Source organism: Orbicella faveolata, unplaced genomic scaffold (genome assembly GCF_042242905.1).
Source record: "Orbicella faveolata isolate gen_17 unplaced genomic scaffold, um_ofav_v1 contig_25, whole genome shotgun sequence".
Taxonomy (NCBI): domain Eukaryota; kingdom Metazoa; phylum Cnidaria; class Anthozoa; order Scleractinia; family Merulinidae; genus Orbicella; species Orbicella faveolata.
In genome coordinates this window covers 3,565,697-3,586,617 of record NW_028301553.1, presented here as the reverse complement: position 1 = coordinate 3,586,617, position 20,921 = coordinate 3,565,697, and the positions used below count along the sequence as shown (strand labels likewise).

General features: G+C 36.9%; 2 protein-coding genes across 2 annotated transcripts; both read right to left on the bottom strand.

The window, feature by feature from the left end:
* Positions 1-2,919: 2,919 nt before the first annotated feature.
* On the bottom strand, positions 2,920-9,248 carry LOC110052808 (palmitoyltransferase ZDHHC23-like). Its single transcript, XM_020758992.2, has 4 exons — positions 8,433-9,248; positions 7,206-7,250; positions 5,900-6,067; positions 2,920-5,107 (listed from the first exon to the last, which is right to left on the bottom strand). The coding sequence occupies exons 1-4, from the start codon at positions 9,089-9,091 to the stop codon at positions 4,861-4,863; spliced, it is 1,119 nt and encodes a 372-aa protein (XP_020614651.1). The 5' UTR covers positions 9,092-9,248; the 3' UTR covers positions 2,920-4,860.
* An 890-nt stretch (positions 9,249-10,138) lies between these two features.
* Positions 10,139-20,890, bottom strand: LOC110052731 (glycogen synthase kinase-3 beta-like). The gene is made up of 9 exons (XM_020758893.2): positions 20,490-20,890; positions 20,164-20,357; positions 19,942-20,025; positions 14,555-14,665; positions 13,950-14,080; positions 13,336-13,442; positions 12,746-12,939; positions 12,054-12,240; positions 10,139-11,307 (listed from the first exon to the last, which is right to left on the bottom strand). Exons 1-9 carry the CDS (start codon positions 20,566-20,568, stop codon positions 11,150-11,152), a joined length of 1,245 nt encoding a protein of 414 aa, XP_020614552.1. The 5' UTR covers positions 20,569-20,890; the 3' UTR covers positions 10,139-11,149.
* Positions 20,891-20,921: the final 31 nt, after the last annotated feature.

The window sequence follows — 20,921 nt, the reverse complement described above, 5'->3', positions numbered from 1 at the left end:
ACAACTTCATACATTTTCAGAAAACCGTAATTGTTTGTTGTGGTTTTGCATTTGTTTAAGAAGTCTTGTAGAAAAGTGACCATTTATGTAAGTAATTGAACTAAGGAATTCTTTATTAATAAATAGTAAATGCCAAAAGAAACATGCCCAGAGTCATACGTCTAAACTTACAATTTAATATAACTAACTGCTATATATATATATATATATATATATATATATATATATATATAAACACTAATTACAAACTATTTACAAATGTATGAATAACAATTAAACAAAACTGAAAAGGCATCTGTTCACAAAACAGCGTTTATGACGTTCAGTTCTGACACGTGGCAGGATGTAAGGGTGTCCCCTTTTCCTAAGGCTCCTTGATCTCTGGGATGGAAGCAGTTCATGCAGGGGATGAATACTATCAGTAGTTATCGTATCCCATAGTAGCCTATCTTTGATTCTAATTACATCCGTTATGGGTGTATATTTGCTGGTATGACCATAACGTAGAGCCCGCTTGCAAAACCTATCAATTTGGGAAAGAAATTTACTATAGTGTTGCGCAAGCCCACACCTCAATCGCATAGGTGAAAAGTGACATTATAGGCTGTCAAACAGCAGTGTAAACTCTTGTAGTGAGTAGCCGTAGTATTTACAAACTCTAAGGATGTACAGTCTAGAACTCGCTTTGCTAAGCATATTTTCGAATTGAGTGTCCCAATTACGTGGATCTTCATCGACTGTAACTCCTAACAGCTTTAGTTCACTCTTCCTAACTACTCCATCCATGGACTCTGGGAGGGGCATCCTGGTTTTACCCTTAACAACCATCTCAAAGGTCTTTTTCATGTTCAGCTTCATCAGGTTATCATCAGCCCAACGTTTGATGTTTGCTACTTCCTGATGTGATGAATCAGTGTTATTGAGGCCAATTGTCACAGGCACACTCGCTGTGATATCATCAGCATATTTGATCAGTAGGGTTTGAGGGATTACGGGTTTGGTGTCATTAACCATGATAAAAAACAACAAGAGTCCAAGCACAGTCCCTTGGGGAACCCCTCTATTGATCTTGAGAAAACTGGTAACCACTCCATCAACCACTACGTACTTTCTGTTGGCGATCACACAGGAAGCACATTATCCAGTTCTTAATGCATGGGTTAATGTCATACGACACTCTTTTCGCACAGAACGCGATGGGAGACTGAGTCAAAAGCCTTACTAAAATCAAATGAAAAGGTTCTGACAAAATCCGCATCCCTGTCAAGTTGCTCAAGCCAAAAATGATGACTTGATGAGGGCCATGGTCGTGTTGTGTCCTTTCGTATAAGCAAATTGGTTAGGTCCAATCGCTGACTTGAGGATAACTATTAGCGACGTCCCCTGAAACACGCCCTGCCTTTTTAAACGCAAACATTTTTTGAATTATAAACTTCATCCGAATATAAACCAACTTTCTTTTATTAAAATTGTCTTAAATAAAGATTATTTTGCGGTTATTTATCAAATAAGCTTTTATCAAACTTGATAATGCATTAATTTTGAACACGTATGTGCTTATTTTGAAATCTCTCGATCGAGCCACAAGTGTGTTCATTTATTTACATCTACATCTACGTCTACGTGTGTAATTTGGCAAACAAAACTATCTCGAGTTATCACGCCAACGTTTAAAATTTAAAAAATAAATAATAGATAAAAGTAAATAATTAATAGATAATAGATAATCCTTAACTGAGAAGCGTTTTTTGTCCCCATTTCCGCTGAAGTGGAAACAAAATTTAGGAGCTGGTTTATTGAGCTTCTAGACCTGCCAACTCTCACGCCTGCGGATCTAAATTGTGATCTCACGCATTCAGACCAATTTCTCACGCCTAACTGACAATAGCGAGTGTAATTGCTTAAAAACCGATTATTTTTTTCCGGCAAAAAACAGTTGGTGAGTCCAGCCAAAAAGCGTCTTCAAGCTTACTCCGTTACGCGTACTGAGTTCGCGACACCAACCTCGTGTTTAGATTGTGTGACGTGACACGTTTCCGGTTTACTTCGTCGAAAATCTTTCTACACCTTCGGTTAACTTCGGAAGCCGTCGGGAAATCTTCAGCAATCTTCGGACGTCATCGGCAATCTTCGGTAATCTTCGGAATTTGTCGGTAAATCTTCGGGAATTCAGGTTCCGTGGAGACGGAAAATCTCACGAATTTTACTGAAAAAAAGTCGGCAGGTGTCTCTTGAGTTAACGTCGTAATTTTATGACGAACTGGTTGTAGAGGGACTGAAATTTGTAGGGGATAACAAAATTAGCCATTGTAAGTTGGGTTTTTACATTATTATTTTTTTGGATGGTTTTTGTGGTAACTGCCTTAAATCAGTCACCACTATGTCGTCGGTTATGTAAGTAAGAAATCTAGTTTTGGAAGTTTTCAGAGCAATCTCAGCGAGACTGATTTTTACATTGTACAATTGGTTCCGTTTCATTGAATATGACATTTGACGTTACAAAAAAAAGTTTACCAGCAGAAACATGGCGCTACAAACGTCTACCATGACACAGGCAATGTAACCTACTTAAGTAGTGTTCAAAAGAACACAAAACCTAATTTTTTGTTGGTGTCCTGTGTACATGCTGGGTGTGCTGCATGATACAGGGGCAATGCTGTAGTCAAAGCAAATTTAGCCGCCCCGAAGATTTATTCAGGGGCTGTGGCCTCGCTTTCATAATATCGACCGTGCTTTAATGCAGGTACTCAAAGTTAGCCAGTACTCATTTATACTATCTCCTGAGTGGAGACACACATTTTCACTCTGTCTTGACCAAGAGCACAACACAAGGACCTGAATACGCCCAAACCCGAACCTAATCTCAAACGTTATCCCTAGTCTGTCACACTAACCATTAGGAATGAAAACAGAGTGGTCTTTACTAAACATTTCTTTATGCTTTATTATTATTTCTTTTATGCTGCTGAAAATCTAACATGAACAATAAAAATACTTGAAATAAATATTTCTTTCTAGGAATTTTGGTGTGTAATAATTTAAGAGTCTTTATGATAATATCATGTCAAATTAGAAAACCTAAGAAAATACGTGGGCTGATTGGTTGAAAATCGTGTTTCTATAACTTGATGGAAACACAAAACTAGCATGAGCTGTCGACGTAATGATGGCGTGTGCAAAGAGAATTTCCTGTTTTGATGATCAAAATAAACAAGTTGTTTCCCTTTTTTTTCGTTCCCTTTTTTTCGTCATGGTGTTTTCTAAAAGAAATAGAAAACATGTTCTCCATGTTTCTATTGAGTTATAGAAACACTCGTGAAAGTTTGGGAGAACTCGAAAAAGCTGGGGAAATACTCGCCTACGGCTCGTGTTCCTACAGCATTTCTCGTTCTCCCAAACTTCCACTCGTGTTTCTATAACTCGATAGAAACACGCTACATGTTTTCTATTTCTTAAATGCTACACAGTTAATCAAATGGATAAGAGATTTACTATCTAATTATTTCTTCTCCCATGTCATGACTTTAAAACACTTTTGGTATTTTTTTTCAGGTCAAAAGGAACAAGATGATTCTACATATAACCCGATAAACCAGCATAGTATTAGTACTCTACTGCAAGGACTTGAATAATAGATGCGCAAATCAGAATATCGACAGATTGCGAGTAACACAAACACCTCAACTGTCAGTCTTTTCATCCCCTTAGTTTGAGAAAATGGGGTACTACTAAAGGCATGACAGCTTTTTAATCCTAACCAAGTCTTTCAAGTAAGTCTATGTTTGACCACATTTGATTACATTTCCAAACACTGGGAAAAGAGTTGAAAACACAACACATAGCAAAGTGGTTGTAACAAATGTTGGGGTGTTTTGAGTTGTGGTTTAACACTGTCTCATGTGTTTGATATGCCTTCTCAATCAAAACTAAAACTAAGGAGAAAACAGAGAATTAAAATCGTAAAAATGTATGCTAATTAAGATCAGAAATGCAAACTCCATCAAGGTCATGATTTCCTGTGTTCACACTTGATAAATTATTAATGGTCAACTAGGTAATAATATAAGCTCCCTAAAGTCTGGGCCAGGTTGTTCGAAAGCCGGTTAACACTAACCCAGGATTAAAAGTCAACTGAAGTAACAATTTTTGTTCTATAAAAATGTTTTTCACTGCTTATGTTTTGTGTAGTTCGAGATTACTCAAGCTTAAAACTGAAGGACAAACAATATAAACTGAAAACCTCACCAAAAAGATACAAAACTCAAACCAAATTTCTCGCTAATCCTGGGTTAGCTTAATCACGCTTTGAACAACTTGGCCCTGATAATTCTCAGCTAATCGGAGGTTGCTCCCTCTCATTCCTTCTCAGATTGTCTGTCAACAGGGATTGGTGATCATTAAATCCCAACCAGTGGTTGGTAATCACAAAAACGTGCACTGGGAATGCAAGATTCAATTTTCCATGGGGTCAAACTCAACCAAGTGAAGAGAACCCCTCAAGATTACATTAATGAATTAAAAGGTTCAACATTCAAATAATCAATTTGTTATTGCACATTGAAATGACTAGCAGGTTCAATACATAAATAATCAATTCATTATTGAATTTTTGAAATGACTAGTAGGTTCAATATTCAAATAATTAATTTTCATTAATGTGATCTTGAGGGGTACACTTTACTTGGTTTGATTGTAATATTAAACGTGGTTAGAGCAAAAAAATAAGCAAACAACTAGTGAAGAGGTTATTTTACATAAAGCATTCATAAATAGGATAAAAAAATAAAATGAAGCATTCGTCTTTTCTGCATCTATTGGCTAACAATTTTTTAACCGTATATACATCCCCCTCATGTCCCTCTAAACTACTTCTTCAGCAATAGATCTAACATCTGGAGGAAAAAGAAATTCTATCCAGTTTCTTATGAATCCCCTGTTATATCGATGACTCCACAAAACTTCCCAAAATGGTTTTTTCCTGGAAGATCTTCGGAACTCATCGCCTGTCAAGTTGAAACTGACAAATACAAGCTGCTGTGAGAGGAGTGCAAACAATCCAAAAATGAAGATAACTGTGTACCATGATGTTACAAACACAACAGAGGACCTGAAAAAAACAATAACAATCACTGTCATTAAGAAATTCTTTACTGGATTCTCTCTGATATTCAATTGAAAATAATTAGTTTTGATAGCTTAGAGTTTATTCAAAGCCAGGAGCCATGTCATGGTTTGTGTATTTTGAAAATCAAATTTTCAAGTCCGCTGACTGCAATGAGGTACAGTGCCCTCATGGTAAGTGCCCTTGACTCCTGATCAAGCGGCTGGGTTTGAGCCCTGGCTGTGGTCATCGTGTTGTGTTCTTGGACAAGACACTTTACTCTCACAGTGCCTCTCTCCAGCCAGGTGTACAAATGGGTATCAGCGAATTTAATGCTGGGAGTAACCCTACGATGGACTAGCATCCCATCCAGGGAGGAGTAGAAATACTCCTGGTCGCTTCACGCTACAGAAACTGGGATAAGCTCCGGCCTGATGGGCCACTTGGTTCATATGCAGACTTTACCTATCGATTGCAATTCTTGTTAATTTTCTCTATCCTTATGCATCTTTGTTCCTTTATGGTTTATTATTTTCTCTTTAGTGTTTTTCTATCTCAGTGAACTATTATTTTCAGGTTTCCTTCAGTATTATAAAAGTAATTTTGTGTGTTTGCCAAAGTAACTCAATATACTGTGACTGAGCTCCTTTAATTAAGTTACCTTTACACTTCACGGTTTGAGATTTGTGCACTTCAGAGAAACAAGATCAAGTTTCACAAGGCTTATAATGGGTAAATTACAAAGATGACAACATGCTATTGTAACAGTCACATAACATGATGTGAAAGAAAACCTACCTAGAATCTGAATAGACATTTGAACAATCCATATAGAGAACACTACTGTCCAGAGATGTACAAACAGTGAGGAAAGAAAGATAAATTCCCCAAAGTCCTGTTACGATGAATATCGTGATAGCTGCAAGGAATGAACGGTGATTGTGCTGTCCAATGCAACTGTTTGTCCTGCATTCATTCAGAAAAAAAGAAAATAACTGTAAAATCAAAACCTCTTTACACTGTGATGCATAATTTTTTTTATAGTGAGCACCTGATAGTCTTTGACTGAACTCTTCTGCTACGTGGGTTCCAGTATTTTAATTTGAACAATCAAAATCTAAAGAGCTTACATGTAAGAGTTGAGTTCATGTGGCAAGAGTTAGATTTACCATAATGGCAGTTGACATGAAACTTTGAATTTACATGTACTTCATGTCAGTAGTTGCAAAATGTTACATTTTGTGATGTCTTACATGAAACAAAAAAAACGTAAACAAACTATTGAGAGTGCGCAGTATGGACTGGATATCATCTTTACAGGGCAGTGGTATAACATAAACTACTGTAATGACCAAGACTGATCTCTCTTTTTCTTTGAAATTCCTGAAGAACAAATGCATGGGCACTAGGACATAAGAAATGTCTTCTGGTACCCACTTGACTTGGGAAAGACAATTTCCATTTTCTGGTGCCCATGTTTTTCCAGCACATATTGCATCTTGCTATTTCATATCAGAAGCCTCTCATAGACTTAAGCAAAAAGACTAGTATATACCTGTTACTGAATGAGTAAAAGGTCTGTACTGTAAGTTATGGACTGAGACTTTTTCTCTTTGATTTATGGTTTAAGTGTGAAGCACACTGGCCATGAATTGAAGGGGAGAAAATGAGAATCCACAATTTACAGTGTGGACCAACAAGATGAGGTTAGTAACTTAAGATATTTATAATTACTTATTGCGTAGGTAGGAGTGTTTCACTGTAAATTCACTACTTTTTTAAAATTCAAACAAAATTACATCTGGAACTTGAGTTTCATGTCTTCCATGTCCTTACTAGTGAGGATATTGATGACCACATTTCCTGCTTTTTCACAGTTCTTTGTGCAAACAGTCAGTTTGCCTATATAATAAAACAAAAATTACATGGTAGCTAGTTGAAGATGGGAATTTTATTTTCTCATGTTAAAACAACATTGTGTATTTGTTTGAGCCACACATTTTATTCTCTTGCAATGCTTGTTCTCAAAATATTGTTTTATCCACTCGAAAATAAAATTCATATATTCACATTACTGTGTAAAATATCCTCATTTATCACTTACCAAACACAGTGATGGTCTGATCTTGGAACACAGTAGCCACAAATCCTACCAGAGGAGAAGAAAATATAATTCACAGTTTTTTGTAAAAAATGAAATTCAATTTAATTTGCTTTTGATTAACTATAATATAATAACTCAGGGTGATTTCAGATAGAGAGCAAGAACTTTTTGCCCTGTATGGTATCACTGAGAAATATCTGCCTCAAATATTAGAAACAATCATGACAGCATATTCAGCCATCAGCAATCAGGGATACTTTTTTACAAACATGAGGTGGCGGAGGGAGGGTAATCTGGACCCCAGGCATCTCCTCTAGAATTACTGCAGATTGTGAACTCTCAGAACCACAGACGTCAACCTAAAAAAAATTGAAATCTGGGAGATCGCCAAGTTTACCTTCTTGACCCTAAAAAACATTGTTAACAGTAAAGCCCCTCTGATTCAGCCACAAAAATGTGTCAAATATTCCAAATTTTTCCCTTGAAAAAGGCCAAAAATCAGCCAAAATTAGAACTTTCCTGCAAATCTGGGAGACTTGGTGAACAGCTAAATATGTAAACAAATTACTTTTGTTAACTATTCACCTATCTTTCAGCTCTACCTTAAAGCCAACTTCCAAAGGATATAAAAGGTGTCCTGGAAACCAGGGCTTCAGGTACTGCACATTTATCATAAAAGTTCCATGGACTAGCACAGTGTTTACAAAGAAGGGATGAACAGTACTGTACTTACAAAATGTCTCCCAAAAAATGTACAGACAAGGATGTAAGCTTTGGAGGATGGCACCTGATACTCAGCCATAGTTTTCTTGCCAAAGTAGATTACTGTCTTCCCTCCCAGGAGGGGAGACTCCTATATATAAAGGACAGAGGTGCTGGTTGTACCTTTTAGGGGTTAAAAATGCAATTTTGGTACCTCTTAGGGTGTTCAACCTTACAAGGTCCACAGTGGGAGCTTTTGTGGTACGTTTTAGGATATCGAGCTGAAAAAAAAAAAAAAAAAAAAAAAAAAAAAATGACAGGAGCTACGACCTGATTTTTAATTTTGTCCCAGAATTGGTACCTCTTAGGGGTGAAACAATTTCAAGCCACACCCACACACCAGGATCTTGGTACCTCTTAATTAAGCGTTTTTTTTCAAAATTTCTGATGAGCACCCCTGTTCTTTTTATAGGAGAGTCCCCCCTTGGTCTTCCCATTTTACTGAGATAATGTGAGATAACCTACCTACAATGCTTTGCCCTGGTAAAGGGTCCTTCAGTACAGAGACAACAGTTCAGATCCTTGTAACTACTTGCATTAACATGTGAATTGTTTCGAAGGAGTGGTTTAGAAATCAAGGCGTAAGCGTTGAGGAGGCTTCTGGAAAATATTGCACGCAAGTATAACAATAACACCAGAATGAAACCAAGAGAAATGACGATAGAATTGAGGTACGAGTAGAAAGGAGAAACATGCAGAAGATAGAGACTAAAAATACCAACAAGAGATGTTAAACCCCAACTTACAAAGAACCAAGTTTTTTTCCGCTGGTTTAACACGTAGACATAATAAATAAGGATAAACACAGGAACGTAAACCAGTACAAGGACGGTGAAGACGAAGCTAAAGCAAGCAAAGTACAGAGAAATTGCCAGAAAAAGGACAGGGACAAGAGCATCAAACTCCACTTTTATAGCGCCGTTGAACCAAGGGATGCGAATACGATCAGATATCACCGTAGAAATTTCATTCAATTTCTCTCTCGGGACTCGGTTTCCTTTGAGACACTGGTCGACGGCGTTGTCCAGTTCATCACACTCGCAGCAAAATGCAAGGATGTGGGTTCTCTGGCCATGAAGATTGCGGAATTCACAACAACACAGCGGGGAAGGATCTGATATCATTATGAGACCAAGAAATCAGTTCTTTATGTTCCACTAACTCGATGCATTGAATGAAACACTGATACACCGCAGATAACCAAAGTTGTATCGGCATTTTGGCTGTTGGCCATCGACCATCTTGCTGAAGTCCCCGCATTTTTGGCACCAGGGTCTTCTCCATTTTGAAAATTGACGAGGAGAAGACCCTGGGGACGAGGTTGCCTGAACATATTTTGGTGACCTATTTTGGGAACGGCATTCTCTTTTCCACGGCGCAGCAGCGAAGGGAAAAAACTATCTACAAGCAAAGAGACTTTCCCGGGGAGAGTTTCAGCCACGACAGGATTGGGTTTGCTCCGGGAAGTCACGCTGCCCGTGGATATGATTATCATTTCGTTGTGTGACACCCGCCTCGGTTGCAACACACGGATGGTTCGCTGGTGAAGTAGACTACGAGAGGTCCCTCTTTCGCTTAGTCCGTCGAGCGAGACCGTAAATAAACCGCGAGGAAAAAATGGCGGCGTGAAATCTCGCCCCTGGGAATTCGCACGGCCATTTTTTCTCGCGGTTTGTTCTCGCGTCACGCACGAAAAGAGGGGCTACTCTTAGTCTACAGGTGAAATGGGGAGCGTTCGCTTCACGGAGGGGAGCCTCGGACAAGGCAGGTGCCGGCAGGTGGGCGCGGTCATTGCTAGCAAGTATCTACTAGCTGTACAAGGATAATTCTCCCTCCCTTTCCCGTTTGAGGACTTTTGAGTTCTGTAAAAAAATAAGCTCCGGAAGCTGAAGTTTGTGTATGTCTAAGCAGCCCCGAAATGACCAAACTGTTAGGTAAAATCAAGAAGTGCCGTTTTGGAGTAACAATCAGCTATTGCTTCTACATTGTTTTGTTGTTTTGGTTACTCTATGTCATTGGTGATTTTATCAAGGATAAACCAAAACAATTTTTTCTGGTCACCCCATGCAGCTTGCATTGCACAAACATGCTTCACAAACATGCTTCACAAAAATGCTGCTTGAAAATGCTGCACATAGTACAAGAAGCCACAAAAATAAAATTTTGAAACGTTTTGTAAATGCCACCTGTATTGATGATTGATATTAAAATGTACAGATTTTTTTGGGGGAAGTGATTTACGAAGAAAAAAGATTCAATCTTGACAGCTGCAATACTTTCATATTTTATCTTGGCAGAATACTCACAAGAATGTGTACAAGATTAGTTTATAAATTTTACACATAAAAGAAGAAAAACATAAAATTGCTTAAATTTACAAGCCCATAAAATTTTATACAGACTCAAATGACAAATGGAACTCTTTCTACAGCCATGTGGGGAAATGGCCTTTGGCATAAGGAATGAAGAAACTTATTTTACATTATTTAAATATTTGGTACTGTCAGTGTAAATACAGTATCCAGTACCATACTGATGTTTTACAGGATTTGTTCAAATTTTAATTCCCCAATAACTGATTACTGTTTCTTACTAATGTACGGAGCCTCGCTATTTTAGTACAAAAGTGTATTAACATTGTTGAAATGCACATTTTGCAGTGTGGTGTGCTTAAAAATCTGTTGTCTCGGAAGAATTCATATACATTGCAAAATAAAACAGCACCTTCTTTAATTCCTAAAAACAGAGCACAAACTTTAATGGAGTATACAAACAAAGCCAGCCCCAGATAAAAAGAACCCAAAAAATGTAAGAAAGGATACCTAAAATTCCTTGTGAAATAAATAGCATATTGAAACTGTACGTAAGTTCTTTTTTTTTTAATTTGTATCACTGGCTTTACTTGCAAACACCTTTAAATACTGTACTTGATCTAACCTACACAAGTTGATTAGGCATGATTTATTTGCACAAGGGTTTCAGAAAGTAAAAGTTAAGACTTTAAACAGAATGGAAAACCTCGTGCACTCTCTAAATACACACAAAACATCTGCATTGTCAACTTGATTTCGACTCTATTTACAAAAAACAAAAACAATTTTGTGCTCTTTTTACAAGGATCAACTCCAGTGCAGGCCCTATGGACAGAAACTTATATTAATATTATTATTAACAGTTCTCATTCAGGAGCCAGGTGTGGAAACTGAAGCCACAGCTCCATCAACAACTGCAGGGCCCGTACTTGTTGAGGTTCCTGAGCCACTAGTACCAGCCCCTCCAGAATTCCTCTGCACATGAGGGGGAATGAGGGTTGAATTTAGTGAAGGTTTGACTGAGAGTTCTGTCAAAAGAATATGAAGAAAAATTTATAATACACACAATTAGCTGAAACAGAAATTGAATGTCGTGCACTACAATGCTGCTCATTAGACCAATGATGGAAACAAAAGCCAATGCACTTTCAACTCTGAGCAAACAAATCATTAAAGGAGTAACTATATTCAATGTGGTTACTATGATTAACTGATGCTGCTTTACCTCGATTGTCAATAAACTAAAAATACAGTCAGACCTCTTCGGAGCATAACTCCCCCATTGTTAGTACTAAGAGATGGACATTGCGAGGAAGTTTCAGCAAGAGTAAAGTGCGTAAATCAGAGTACAGTCAACAAAAACTCTGGCAATTGTAGAGAAGTGGTTGCTAGAAGAGGTACACGTATGTCACATACCCTGTCATTAGAGGTCACATCACATCACTACAATATTAACATTAACCTAACTTGGTTTGACATTTTGCCATGGTGGACTAGAATTACCTAATTATGTATGAATGCTCTTCCAACAACAAAACCAACCACCAGCTACTACAATTATATGTATTACACCTTGTTTATCACAAATAAAAAGCCAACAAAGTTGAAATACAGAAACGGTAAAGGACTCTTGACTTCAAAAATCCTTCCAGTTATGATAACAAGTTCCAAAACTACAGTTTTATTTGGTGTGAAATAGTGGAAACCCACACATTTGTTGATGACACGGTTTGACTGAAAACACATGAATATGGTATTTATTGAGGTTTATTACCTTGTGGTGTGAAATTAAAAAGTGGGGGTAGATCACGTCCATTTGGAAGTTTTGTATTAGGATCACGGAGTTCATCAAAGAAACAGTGTGCACAAGATTCCACAGGTATAAGCCTTGTTGACGGTGTGTACTCCAGTAATCTACTACACAGGTTAATTGCTTCTGGTGGAGTCTTGGGTCTGAACACCTGTAATTAAAAATTTGCTTTTGCTTACAATCCCAAAGTAAAGTTCACTGAAATGGTGTTTAATAAATATTAATCTACTGCAGAAGCTGACTCGACTAATGACTTTAATCAAATTGTTCTCAAAGTACAGCTTTACCAAAGGTTAAAATCAGCTCAGACTGCTGATTTTCTAGAAGACAAAATATTAATGCCCGAGAACTTTTCCTGTTCACAAGCCCTGGACAAATGACTGAGAACTCTACCCAGCCAACAGAGAATAGAATTTCAAGCATCAAAATGTGAGTAAACAGGCAGATAAAGCCCAGATATAACATAAAATTCTCACAAGAACACCGAAAGAGATGTTCCAATTCGGCACAAGATCTAACAACCATTTTTAGTTTATTTTCCTGATAGCTGAACACATTTTTAACTATATGCTTACGACTTTTTGTCATATACTGGACTGGTTCAACTGCTTACACTGAGCATGAAAGGCAAAGAATATCATTTTGTTTAGTTTTACCTTGCTCCAAGGATGAGGCTTAATTTGTGGAAATTTAAACTCTGTGTAGTGTGGGTTCATTTCCTTGATTTGTTCCCTAGTTGGAGTACCTAAGACTTTAATTATTTCGACAAGCTGATCCACACCACTGGCACCTGGAAAGATGGGCTGTCCAAGAAGAAGTTCTGCCAATACACAGCCAGCGGACCAGACATCTAAATCACCACCAACAACAAAAAACAAATTCAACAATGGTATCCAATGAAAGAAAAATCATTTACTCAAAGTGACCAGTATCTTCACTGTCATATGATGAATGCAACCAAAAACTGAACTGATGAAAAGTTTGCCTTCATTACAAAAGACATTTGTTCCATCAACTCTCAAACACATTGATGAAAAAATACATGATAAGTAAAAGTTTGTGCAAAGTAGTCATGCAAGATCCTATATGTAAATTAAGTTTAGTTATTTACTTTTTGAAATGTCACATATTATTGCTTCTATTGTATCTATTACTTACTACTTGTACGAGTGCCATGCTTAAGTCTATTCAAAGGAATCTAACCACAGTCTTTAAAAGACAAGGAAAAGAGAGAGGGTTCACTAACCAATATCGGGTGTGTAGTCAGTGGCGCCAAATATGAGTTCCGGTGCACGATAATATCTTGAACATATGTAGGAAACATTTGGCTCTCCTTTCACTAACACCTTGGCACTGTAAAAAAAAAAGATACAATTGAATAACATTCACTGAGCCATGGTTATCATTTAAGTCTACATAAATGGCCAGCAACTACACTGAAGATAACTGGAAAATTAAAGTTTAATAATGATAATGATAATGGTAACGATAACGATAACGATAATAATGATAATGATCATGAAAATAAAAACAGTTACAACCACTGGAAGCCAAACTGAAATTATGACGGCCTATTTTTGTTGTTTAGCTTAGGTACAACTAATCGTAACCTTAGGTACAACTAATCATTCCCTTCAGGACAGAGCTGTGCTCTAGAAGAGCCCGGGTGCCACAGGTGACTAACTTTTGCCTTTGGGCAACTGGAAAACATATTTTATTCTTATATGCTTTTGTGCCAGGCACCCAAGGATTTCATGGTTAGAAACCTTCGGACTCCTTTTAATTTTTTTTAGACCACAGCCTTGCTTCAGGAAGTACATAATAATAAACTAAAAATGTTCTCACAACCATCCCCCCTACCTGCCAAAATCACACAACTTCAGCACAGCAGTTTCTGGATCAAGAAGTAAATTCTGTGGTTTGATGTCACGATGGCATATACCAACGGAGTGGATATAAGCCAGGGAACGAAACATCTGATACATGTAGAGCTGATTACAAAACACAAAATAATAATAATAATAAAAAAAGTTAAGGGGTGAAAATTCCCAGAGAAAACATTTAACATAAGCCAACAGATCATCACAAAACAATTTTTTTTTTTACCAAGAGGTATCACCACTGTTTTTACATTCTACCGTGCCTAGTGATCACCTTTCTGGTCAAAGTTTTACTCATGAGAAAAAAAAAAGATCACCGTTAATTTAACAGCTATTGTTGCATATAATATTTCTTATCCATCAAGACTTAACTTATTTAATATGTTCATATTAATTTTGTGTTTGCTATTCATAACTTGAGAATTTGATCATTTACCTCAAACAAACTTCTGCTCAACTGATGCAGAGCTTTAAATAAAAACTCACTAATGTTGGCAATTAGGTTTGAAAATAAAAATTTCCAATGCTGAACTGGTAGGATAAAACCCACAATTATATCATATTATTTAATTTTACCCAACTTACCTTGATATACAATATGGGAATGGTTTGCTTTGCTTTACTGTAGTGCCTAGCTACTCTATAAACAGTTTCCGGAACAAAATCAAGAACCAAATTTAAATAGATTTCTTCTTTCTGAAAAGTTAATAAAAGAAAAACAATGCATTATTTGATTTGTTCATTAAATTTGATACAACTGTTTGCATAAATTGAAATATCTTGAAACAGTTCTACATTTTGTAATAAATGCTAAATATTTGGCAAATACAAAGTGATTTTACTTGTTTAGGCAGCATCCACACTACCCAGGAGAAATTTGACAACACAGCTATATGTGAATTTCTACAGTTAGGCCTACTGTCCACACTAACCGTCAAGAAAATGGAGCTTTTCAAAAACGTTCATCAAACCAGAGGAATTTGAAAAAGCCGGATTTTGGTTTTTGTGTGAACAGAACAGAACAGAAGATATTTTGAAAACGGAGCTTTTCGAAGACCATGGTGTCATGATAATCATGTGACTTCCCTAACTGAGGTTTCCTCAAACACAAATCCAAAATAACCACTGATTGTTGCGTTTTTTAAAATGTTCCCGACATTTCATGCGTTTTCAGAGTGAAGCCTCCATTATCAAATTCCTCCAGCGTAGTGTGGACAGGGCCTTAATGTACAGATAACTCTTGACAGCAGTTGAATGCAGCACCACTAAAAAGTGACACTTATTATCATTTGCAAATGCTCAAGAACTAAATGTGGCTAAAAGCTGTTTGCAGGTGGAAAGTTTCACACTTTTCCAGCTGATAAGGAAAGCAATCTGGTCTACCTCAACAAATTGCTCAATAAGATAACTTCTAATCAATTATGCTTCCATAGACATCAGTTACATGAAATGATGCATTTTCCACAAAAATATCCTTATCTAAGATCCAGAACTATTAACAAAATCAAAAGCAAAAATCAAAGTAATATGTTGTGGTGAATCAAGTCTGCTGGAAACCTTAGTGGTTTGATAAATCAACACACTAAAAATCAAAACAACAAGGAAAAAAGAAACAACACTTAAAAATTTACTTATTTCCTACAGGGTTAACTGTTTAATGTAGAATTAAGACTATTATTAAAATTTTTATTGTGTTGAAGTGTGAAATGAGGTTATTTAAATACAAGATCAGTGGAAACAAAAGAAGTAAATTTCACTCAGAGATGAGCTAAGTAACCCATTAAATTAACTGTGACAAAAAATTATCCTTGATGTTTAATCTGACATCAAAGAAAACAAATTCAATTGCAGATAACAGTTATAAGTACTATAATAACACCAAACGAAAGTGGTTGAACTGAACATTTTTTTACTGGAATATTTCCTGCACAGAGAGTGGTAAACTTGCAATCAATTGTGTTATTCTGCACATCGAGTGCCATTGCCTTTAGCTATTGGCTAAAGGGAAAGTCTCAAAGGAACATGGAAAGCTTCTTCAATGCATGATTAGACGGGACTACAGCAAAAAAAATCATCACAATCATTCAAGGCTTAACCAGGCTTACTAACAAACCTTGCCAACTTTTCCAGTTTTAAAAAGTACTCTCTTTATAAAAAGGAAATTAGCCAGTAGCCGGCTACATGTATTAGTCACATTCCTGTTAGTCATCAAATTGTTTAAAGCTTAGTAACTGAGTAACAGCTGCATTTGATCTTCGCACTAGTTAGTCTGTCCTATGTGCCCCGTGCACAACGTAGATTATTACCTTCCGTGCGGCAAGCAGCACAAGTGATTTTGTTAGATTCTAAAGTAAGTGCGAGAGGAGTTGATTCTCAACAAACGAGGACTTCACCTGTTCTCTACTATTGATCCCAGACATCCTTTGAAATGGCTTTTTTTTCCAGGCCTGTTGGTTTCATTCACGTGATTCAAAATAAGTGACGGTGTGATGATGAATTCATGATCGTGTGATGAGTGAATCTGTCATCGGGAAAGTTGCTTCACAGTTTGTTTGCAAGTTTGTTGAGTTTCGCATTTTCTAACAAGATGCAATCCAAGATATGTTACAGAGAAGAGTTCAACAGATGCAAAATCTATCACATGGATAAGATTTGCCTTGAACTTGGAACTTTTGAGGAATTTGCAATCGCTGTGCTGCCACGGGTGTGCTGCAAACTTTGACCATCCGCGTCAAGATGTTTATTGTCATGTGATCACTTTTTAAATCATGTGAATGAAACCAACGGTACATGAAACAACCTGAAAAAAAGCCATTTCAAAGGATGTCTGGGATCAATAGTATGCTTATTTTTAGCATGCTGACAAGTTTGATTAAGGTCATTCCTCACATTTGCATTTGCGCTCGTGCACGCGCACGCGCACATTGAAAACACGACGGATTTGCCTTGATATTGAGCTCTGTCAGTTGAAAAATGGTTCTAGCTCACCAACGAGCATGGGCACGCCAATTTTCTTTTCCACTCATTGTAATCAACTAATCATAAGCTTTGCGTGAGATACGACTGATCTAATTTCTATTGCTGAAAATTGAATAAATAAGAAAAATAGCAGATGCATGGTGGTCTTTTCTATTTGGCAGTCGGTAACCACGTCAAGAAATTTGGTTCAAATTTTTAACCAAGGATTTAGCTTTCTGTCTGAATCAAACTTAAAACGTTTATTTGTGTCCGACACAATGTATTGACTGTAGTTTAATGCGTGTTCTTATGAGTCCTGGCTCACAAAGATGTTACAATTACTGGGAATGCGTTCTTATAATAAGCATTAAATAATGCCAAAATGGGGCATTTTCAATGCCTCACTGCTCCTTAATGAGCATGGACACCTCCCTTTTTTATTTCAAAATTGAAGTTATCATATGACAAATATTCAGTGGACAAAGTTTGAAGAAAAATCTATTGTCACTTTTATTTCAGAGGAATTACCTTAAGTAATGGTATTCAGATAAGGGCTTTGTGCATTTATCATGGGTGTGTCATTTCAGTGCAATTGAAAATCTCATAAAAAATAAGCAAAATAGAGGGGAAATATGACCATGAACTTGTTATTTTCTATCATTCTGGGAAAGTGCCTCATATTTAGATAGAAAATTTATTTCAGGAGAGAAGTCAAGCTTGTTACGAAAGTCTGCCAGGAAAAGTAACAGGGCTCCCATACGATCTTACCACTACTGCTTGCAGAACAGAGCATGAAATAATCAAGAGCTTAGAGTTCAGAAAATGTTTCATGATTAAATAACGCAACTAGGGCATTACTCCTTGAAATCCAAAGATTCCATGGAAGTGAGCTTGTTTTCATATCAATTTTGTGTGAAGATCGATGATGTGACATTATGTCACATTACGCAAATTTGGTAGCAAGCAACTCTATATGAAGTGCTGAGTGATGGATCCTTGACACCGTGATTACAAGTTTACTCCTTTTAGCCAAGGGAAATTTTCCATTTCTGGACAAATGGGGAATTCAGTTTCTCAAAAGAAGTCCACAATCTTCTTTATATATCTTTCCCCCAGGTTGCAATGTTGCATTTGGATGTTTTCAAATCCCCTGGCACCTGCTTCAGTGAAGATGCTATCAGAGCTAATAAGGGCTAAGGTACCTGACCTAGACCAAACAAAAAGGTTTTCAAATGTAACGATAACCAAAATTTAACCTCAAACATACCTCTAAAGTGATATCAAAGCAAGGGGCTTCATGAAATACACAGAAGTATTAGCAAGTTGAAAGTTGCATATGAAGGAGAGAGTCTCTACCTTTGTTCTAAAAGCGTACATGTAATCATGATGAAATGTGATATATAGCATGTAAAATGACATTTAGCCCATACAGTAGCTACACTTCTGATGGTATTCTCCTTGATTATGACAAATTACATATAGCTGTCAAATAACATCAACTTTTTTTTCAAATAACATCAATTTTTTTTTCCTTTTTCAAAAGTGAGTAAATTATCCTAAACTCCAAAAAAGAGAACATTCAGAATTACTGTTTGTTAAAAATACCCAATGAAAGGATCGTTGAGAATCTTAAGATGGCCTGTTTGAACATGAATGTTCTGTTTCTTGAGAGGAACACGAGTATTTAACTTGTTATGACATAAACATCAAGGTCATTACATTGTTTGTTCTCATTCTCATGTTAACAGGTAGTCTGGTACATTCTTGAACAAATTTCCCTAAATAAAGTACATAAAAGGGACTATATTTTACTGCTGGGTATAACTTTGCAGGTATACTCCATGGACAAAATGATATTGAAGGCAAACAAACATTTACATTTATGCTGGCATTTAAAAACCAAATTGGTATTACAGTGGATAAAAAATTCATTCAATTGCATTTTAAGCTGAACACTTCTGGGCTAAGCTCATGGAATATTATCTACGCAAATGTGTATTAGGCTACCGAACAGCAAGAGCTGTTGTTCCTGGTTGAGGGAATTGATATAAAAACAGTGTACTAAGGGTTGGAAAAATGTGACATCTCACAATGCCTACATAATTTTTGAATATAAAGTTCAATTTAAAACCAAATTCAAAGTTTTCTCTCTCTCTGAATTTCCTTCAGTTTCAATTTGTAAATTAAAACAACAATATTTTCTAAAAACTCCTTTTCAAAAATTCACCATAAAACGTTTGCACTGATCAGACTCTGAAATATTAAAATCAACATGAACGAAAACTACACAGACCTGACCCAAAGGACATCTTTCATAAACCTTTAAATTAAAATTCAATCAAACAGGTGTTGTACAGGAAATATAACTGCAAACCCATCCGTGACAAAGTTATAAACAGGCAATTGGTGGCAGGAATACAGTTGTGAAGACGATGATATTTTTCAGACAAATCCTTGTTCAAGATCACGCTTGCCAAAAAAAAAAAGAAATAGTGAAGAAACGGACGATACTCGGGTGAGAAAAATTAGAGAGTATGATTCAAATGTAAACAGATTATTCGAGAAAATATGAAGTGAGAAAAATCTAAAAGATGAAATAACGCAGCAGAGAAATATTGAAAGCTTGCCGTGCCTTAAAGGTAAAAGAAGCGTGGTTTTGAAAAAAAGCAAACTTGTTTTCGCCTCGAGGGAGGGTACATTTTTAAAAAAGTAAAAATTTCAAATGACGCTTTGTTCGCTCTTGCCTTCGTGTCGTTTACACAATGATATCGTCCGTTGTCCAGTTTTCTAATATGTTAAAACTACTTTGAATAGAATGCTAGTTTTAGTGAATTAAAACAATCAGTGTCCTTACTCCCACGTAGGAGGCTAAATTTAATACCAACGTACGGCAAACAACACGACATAACCGGTAGACCCGGCTACATTTCAATGGTGCAAGATATTCAAGCTTGAATATCTCGCCCGAAAAAACAACACACTGTCTTGCACAATATTAAAAAAGAATTACTAACCTTCTCTCCACTGGAATAAAAGAACCATCGTAATCTGACGATATTGCAGTGGTCTAATTTTCTCATTATTTGCAACTCGCGATTCTGAAACGAAAAAAAAAAATGTTGCCATTATCGATGATGAATTTTCGGCATTTTAATTTTTATGACGGCGAATAACGTAGGAAATATCCGGGTATATATGTCGTGCGGTGACAAGGCAACAAACGAAACTACATTTACCTTAAATCGTTTGTCTTGTAATACTTTCTTTATCGCCACAAGCTCGGTGGAATCGCACATCCTGGCTTGATACACAACTCCAAAAGAGCCATTCCCAATAACTTTCGTGTCAGTATAACTGATCTCTTGCGTCCGATCAGGCAATGAACCTGTTGTTGCTACGACTGTTGTGACTTTGCTTCCATCTTTATCGCCTACAAAACGAAAAGTTAAACTAGAAATGGGCCCCAAAGAATTTCATTACACTTTTCAGGTACGAATACTGGCGGTTTTATACCCCCAAACACCTTGAATATTGGGTTATGTGATACAAAGTGTATACTCACGACTTATTTTTACTCCTCCAAAATTAGGCGGATGTGACTTAGATTCGGCAAGCGACGTCGTTCTAGGTCTGCCGCTCATGATTGTAAAATTTCTGATGTAGATGAACCCGAAGGATCACCGGACCATTACATCTCCGTCGTCAGCTTATATTCAACATGGAGAGTTGCTTTCAAGCCACCTTACGCCGTAAAATGATTTGTGGAAATGGTCCTGAAACTGCACGTTTCTCCGGTCATTTAGGGCCAAATTATTTGCTTGTCGCTTCAGGAGTTCCTGCAGAGGATGCCAGACCACCGATCAAATAGTTCAAGGTACGACAACCACCGTTTCAACCAACGGGAAAAGAACCAAAGGCAAATGACACTCAAAATTCACAATGGCGCTTGCTACTGCAGGCATGTGCCGTTTAGGGGGCCCCCAACGAAGTTTGT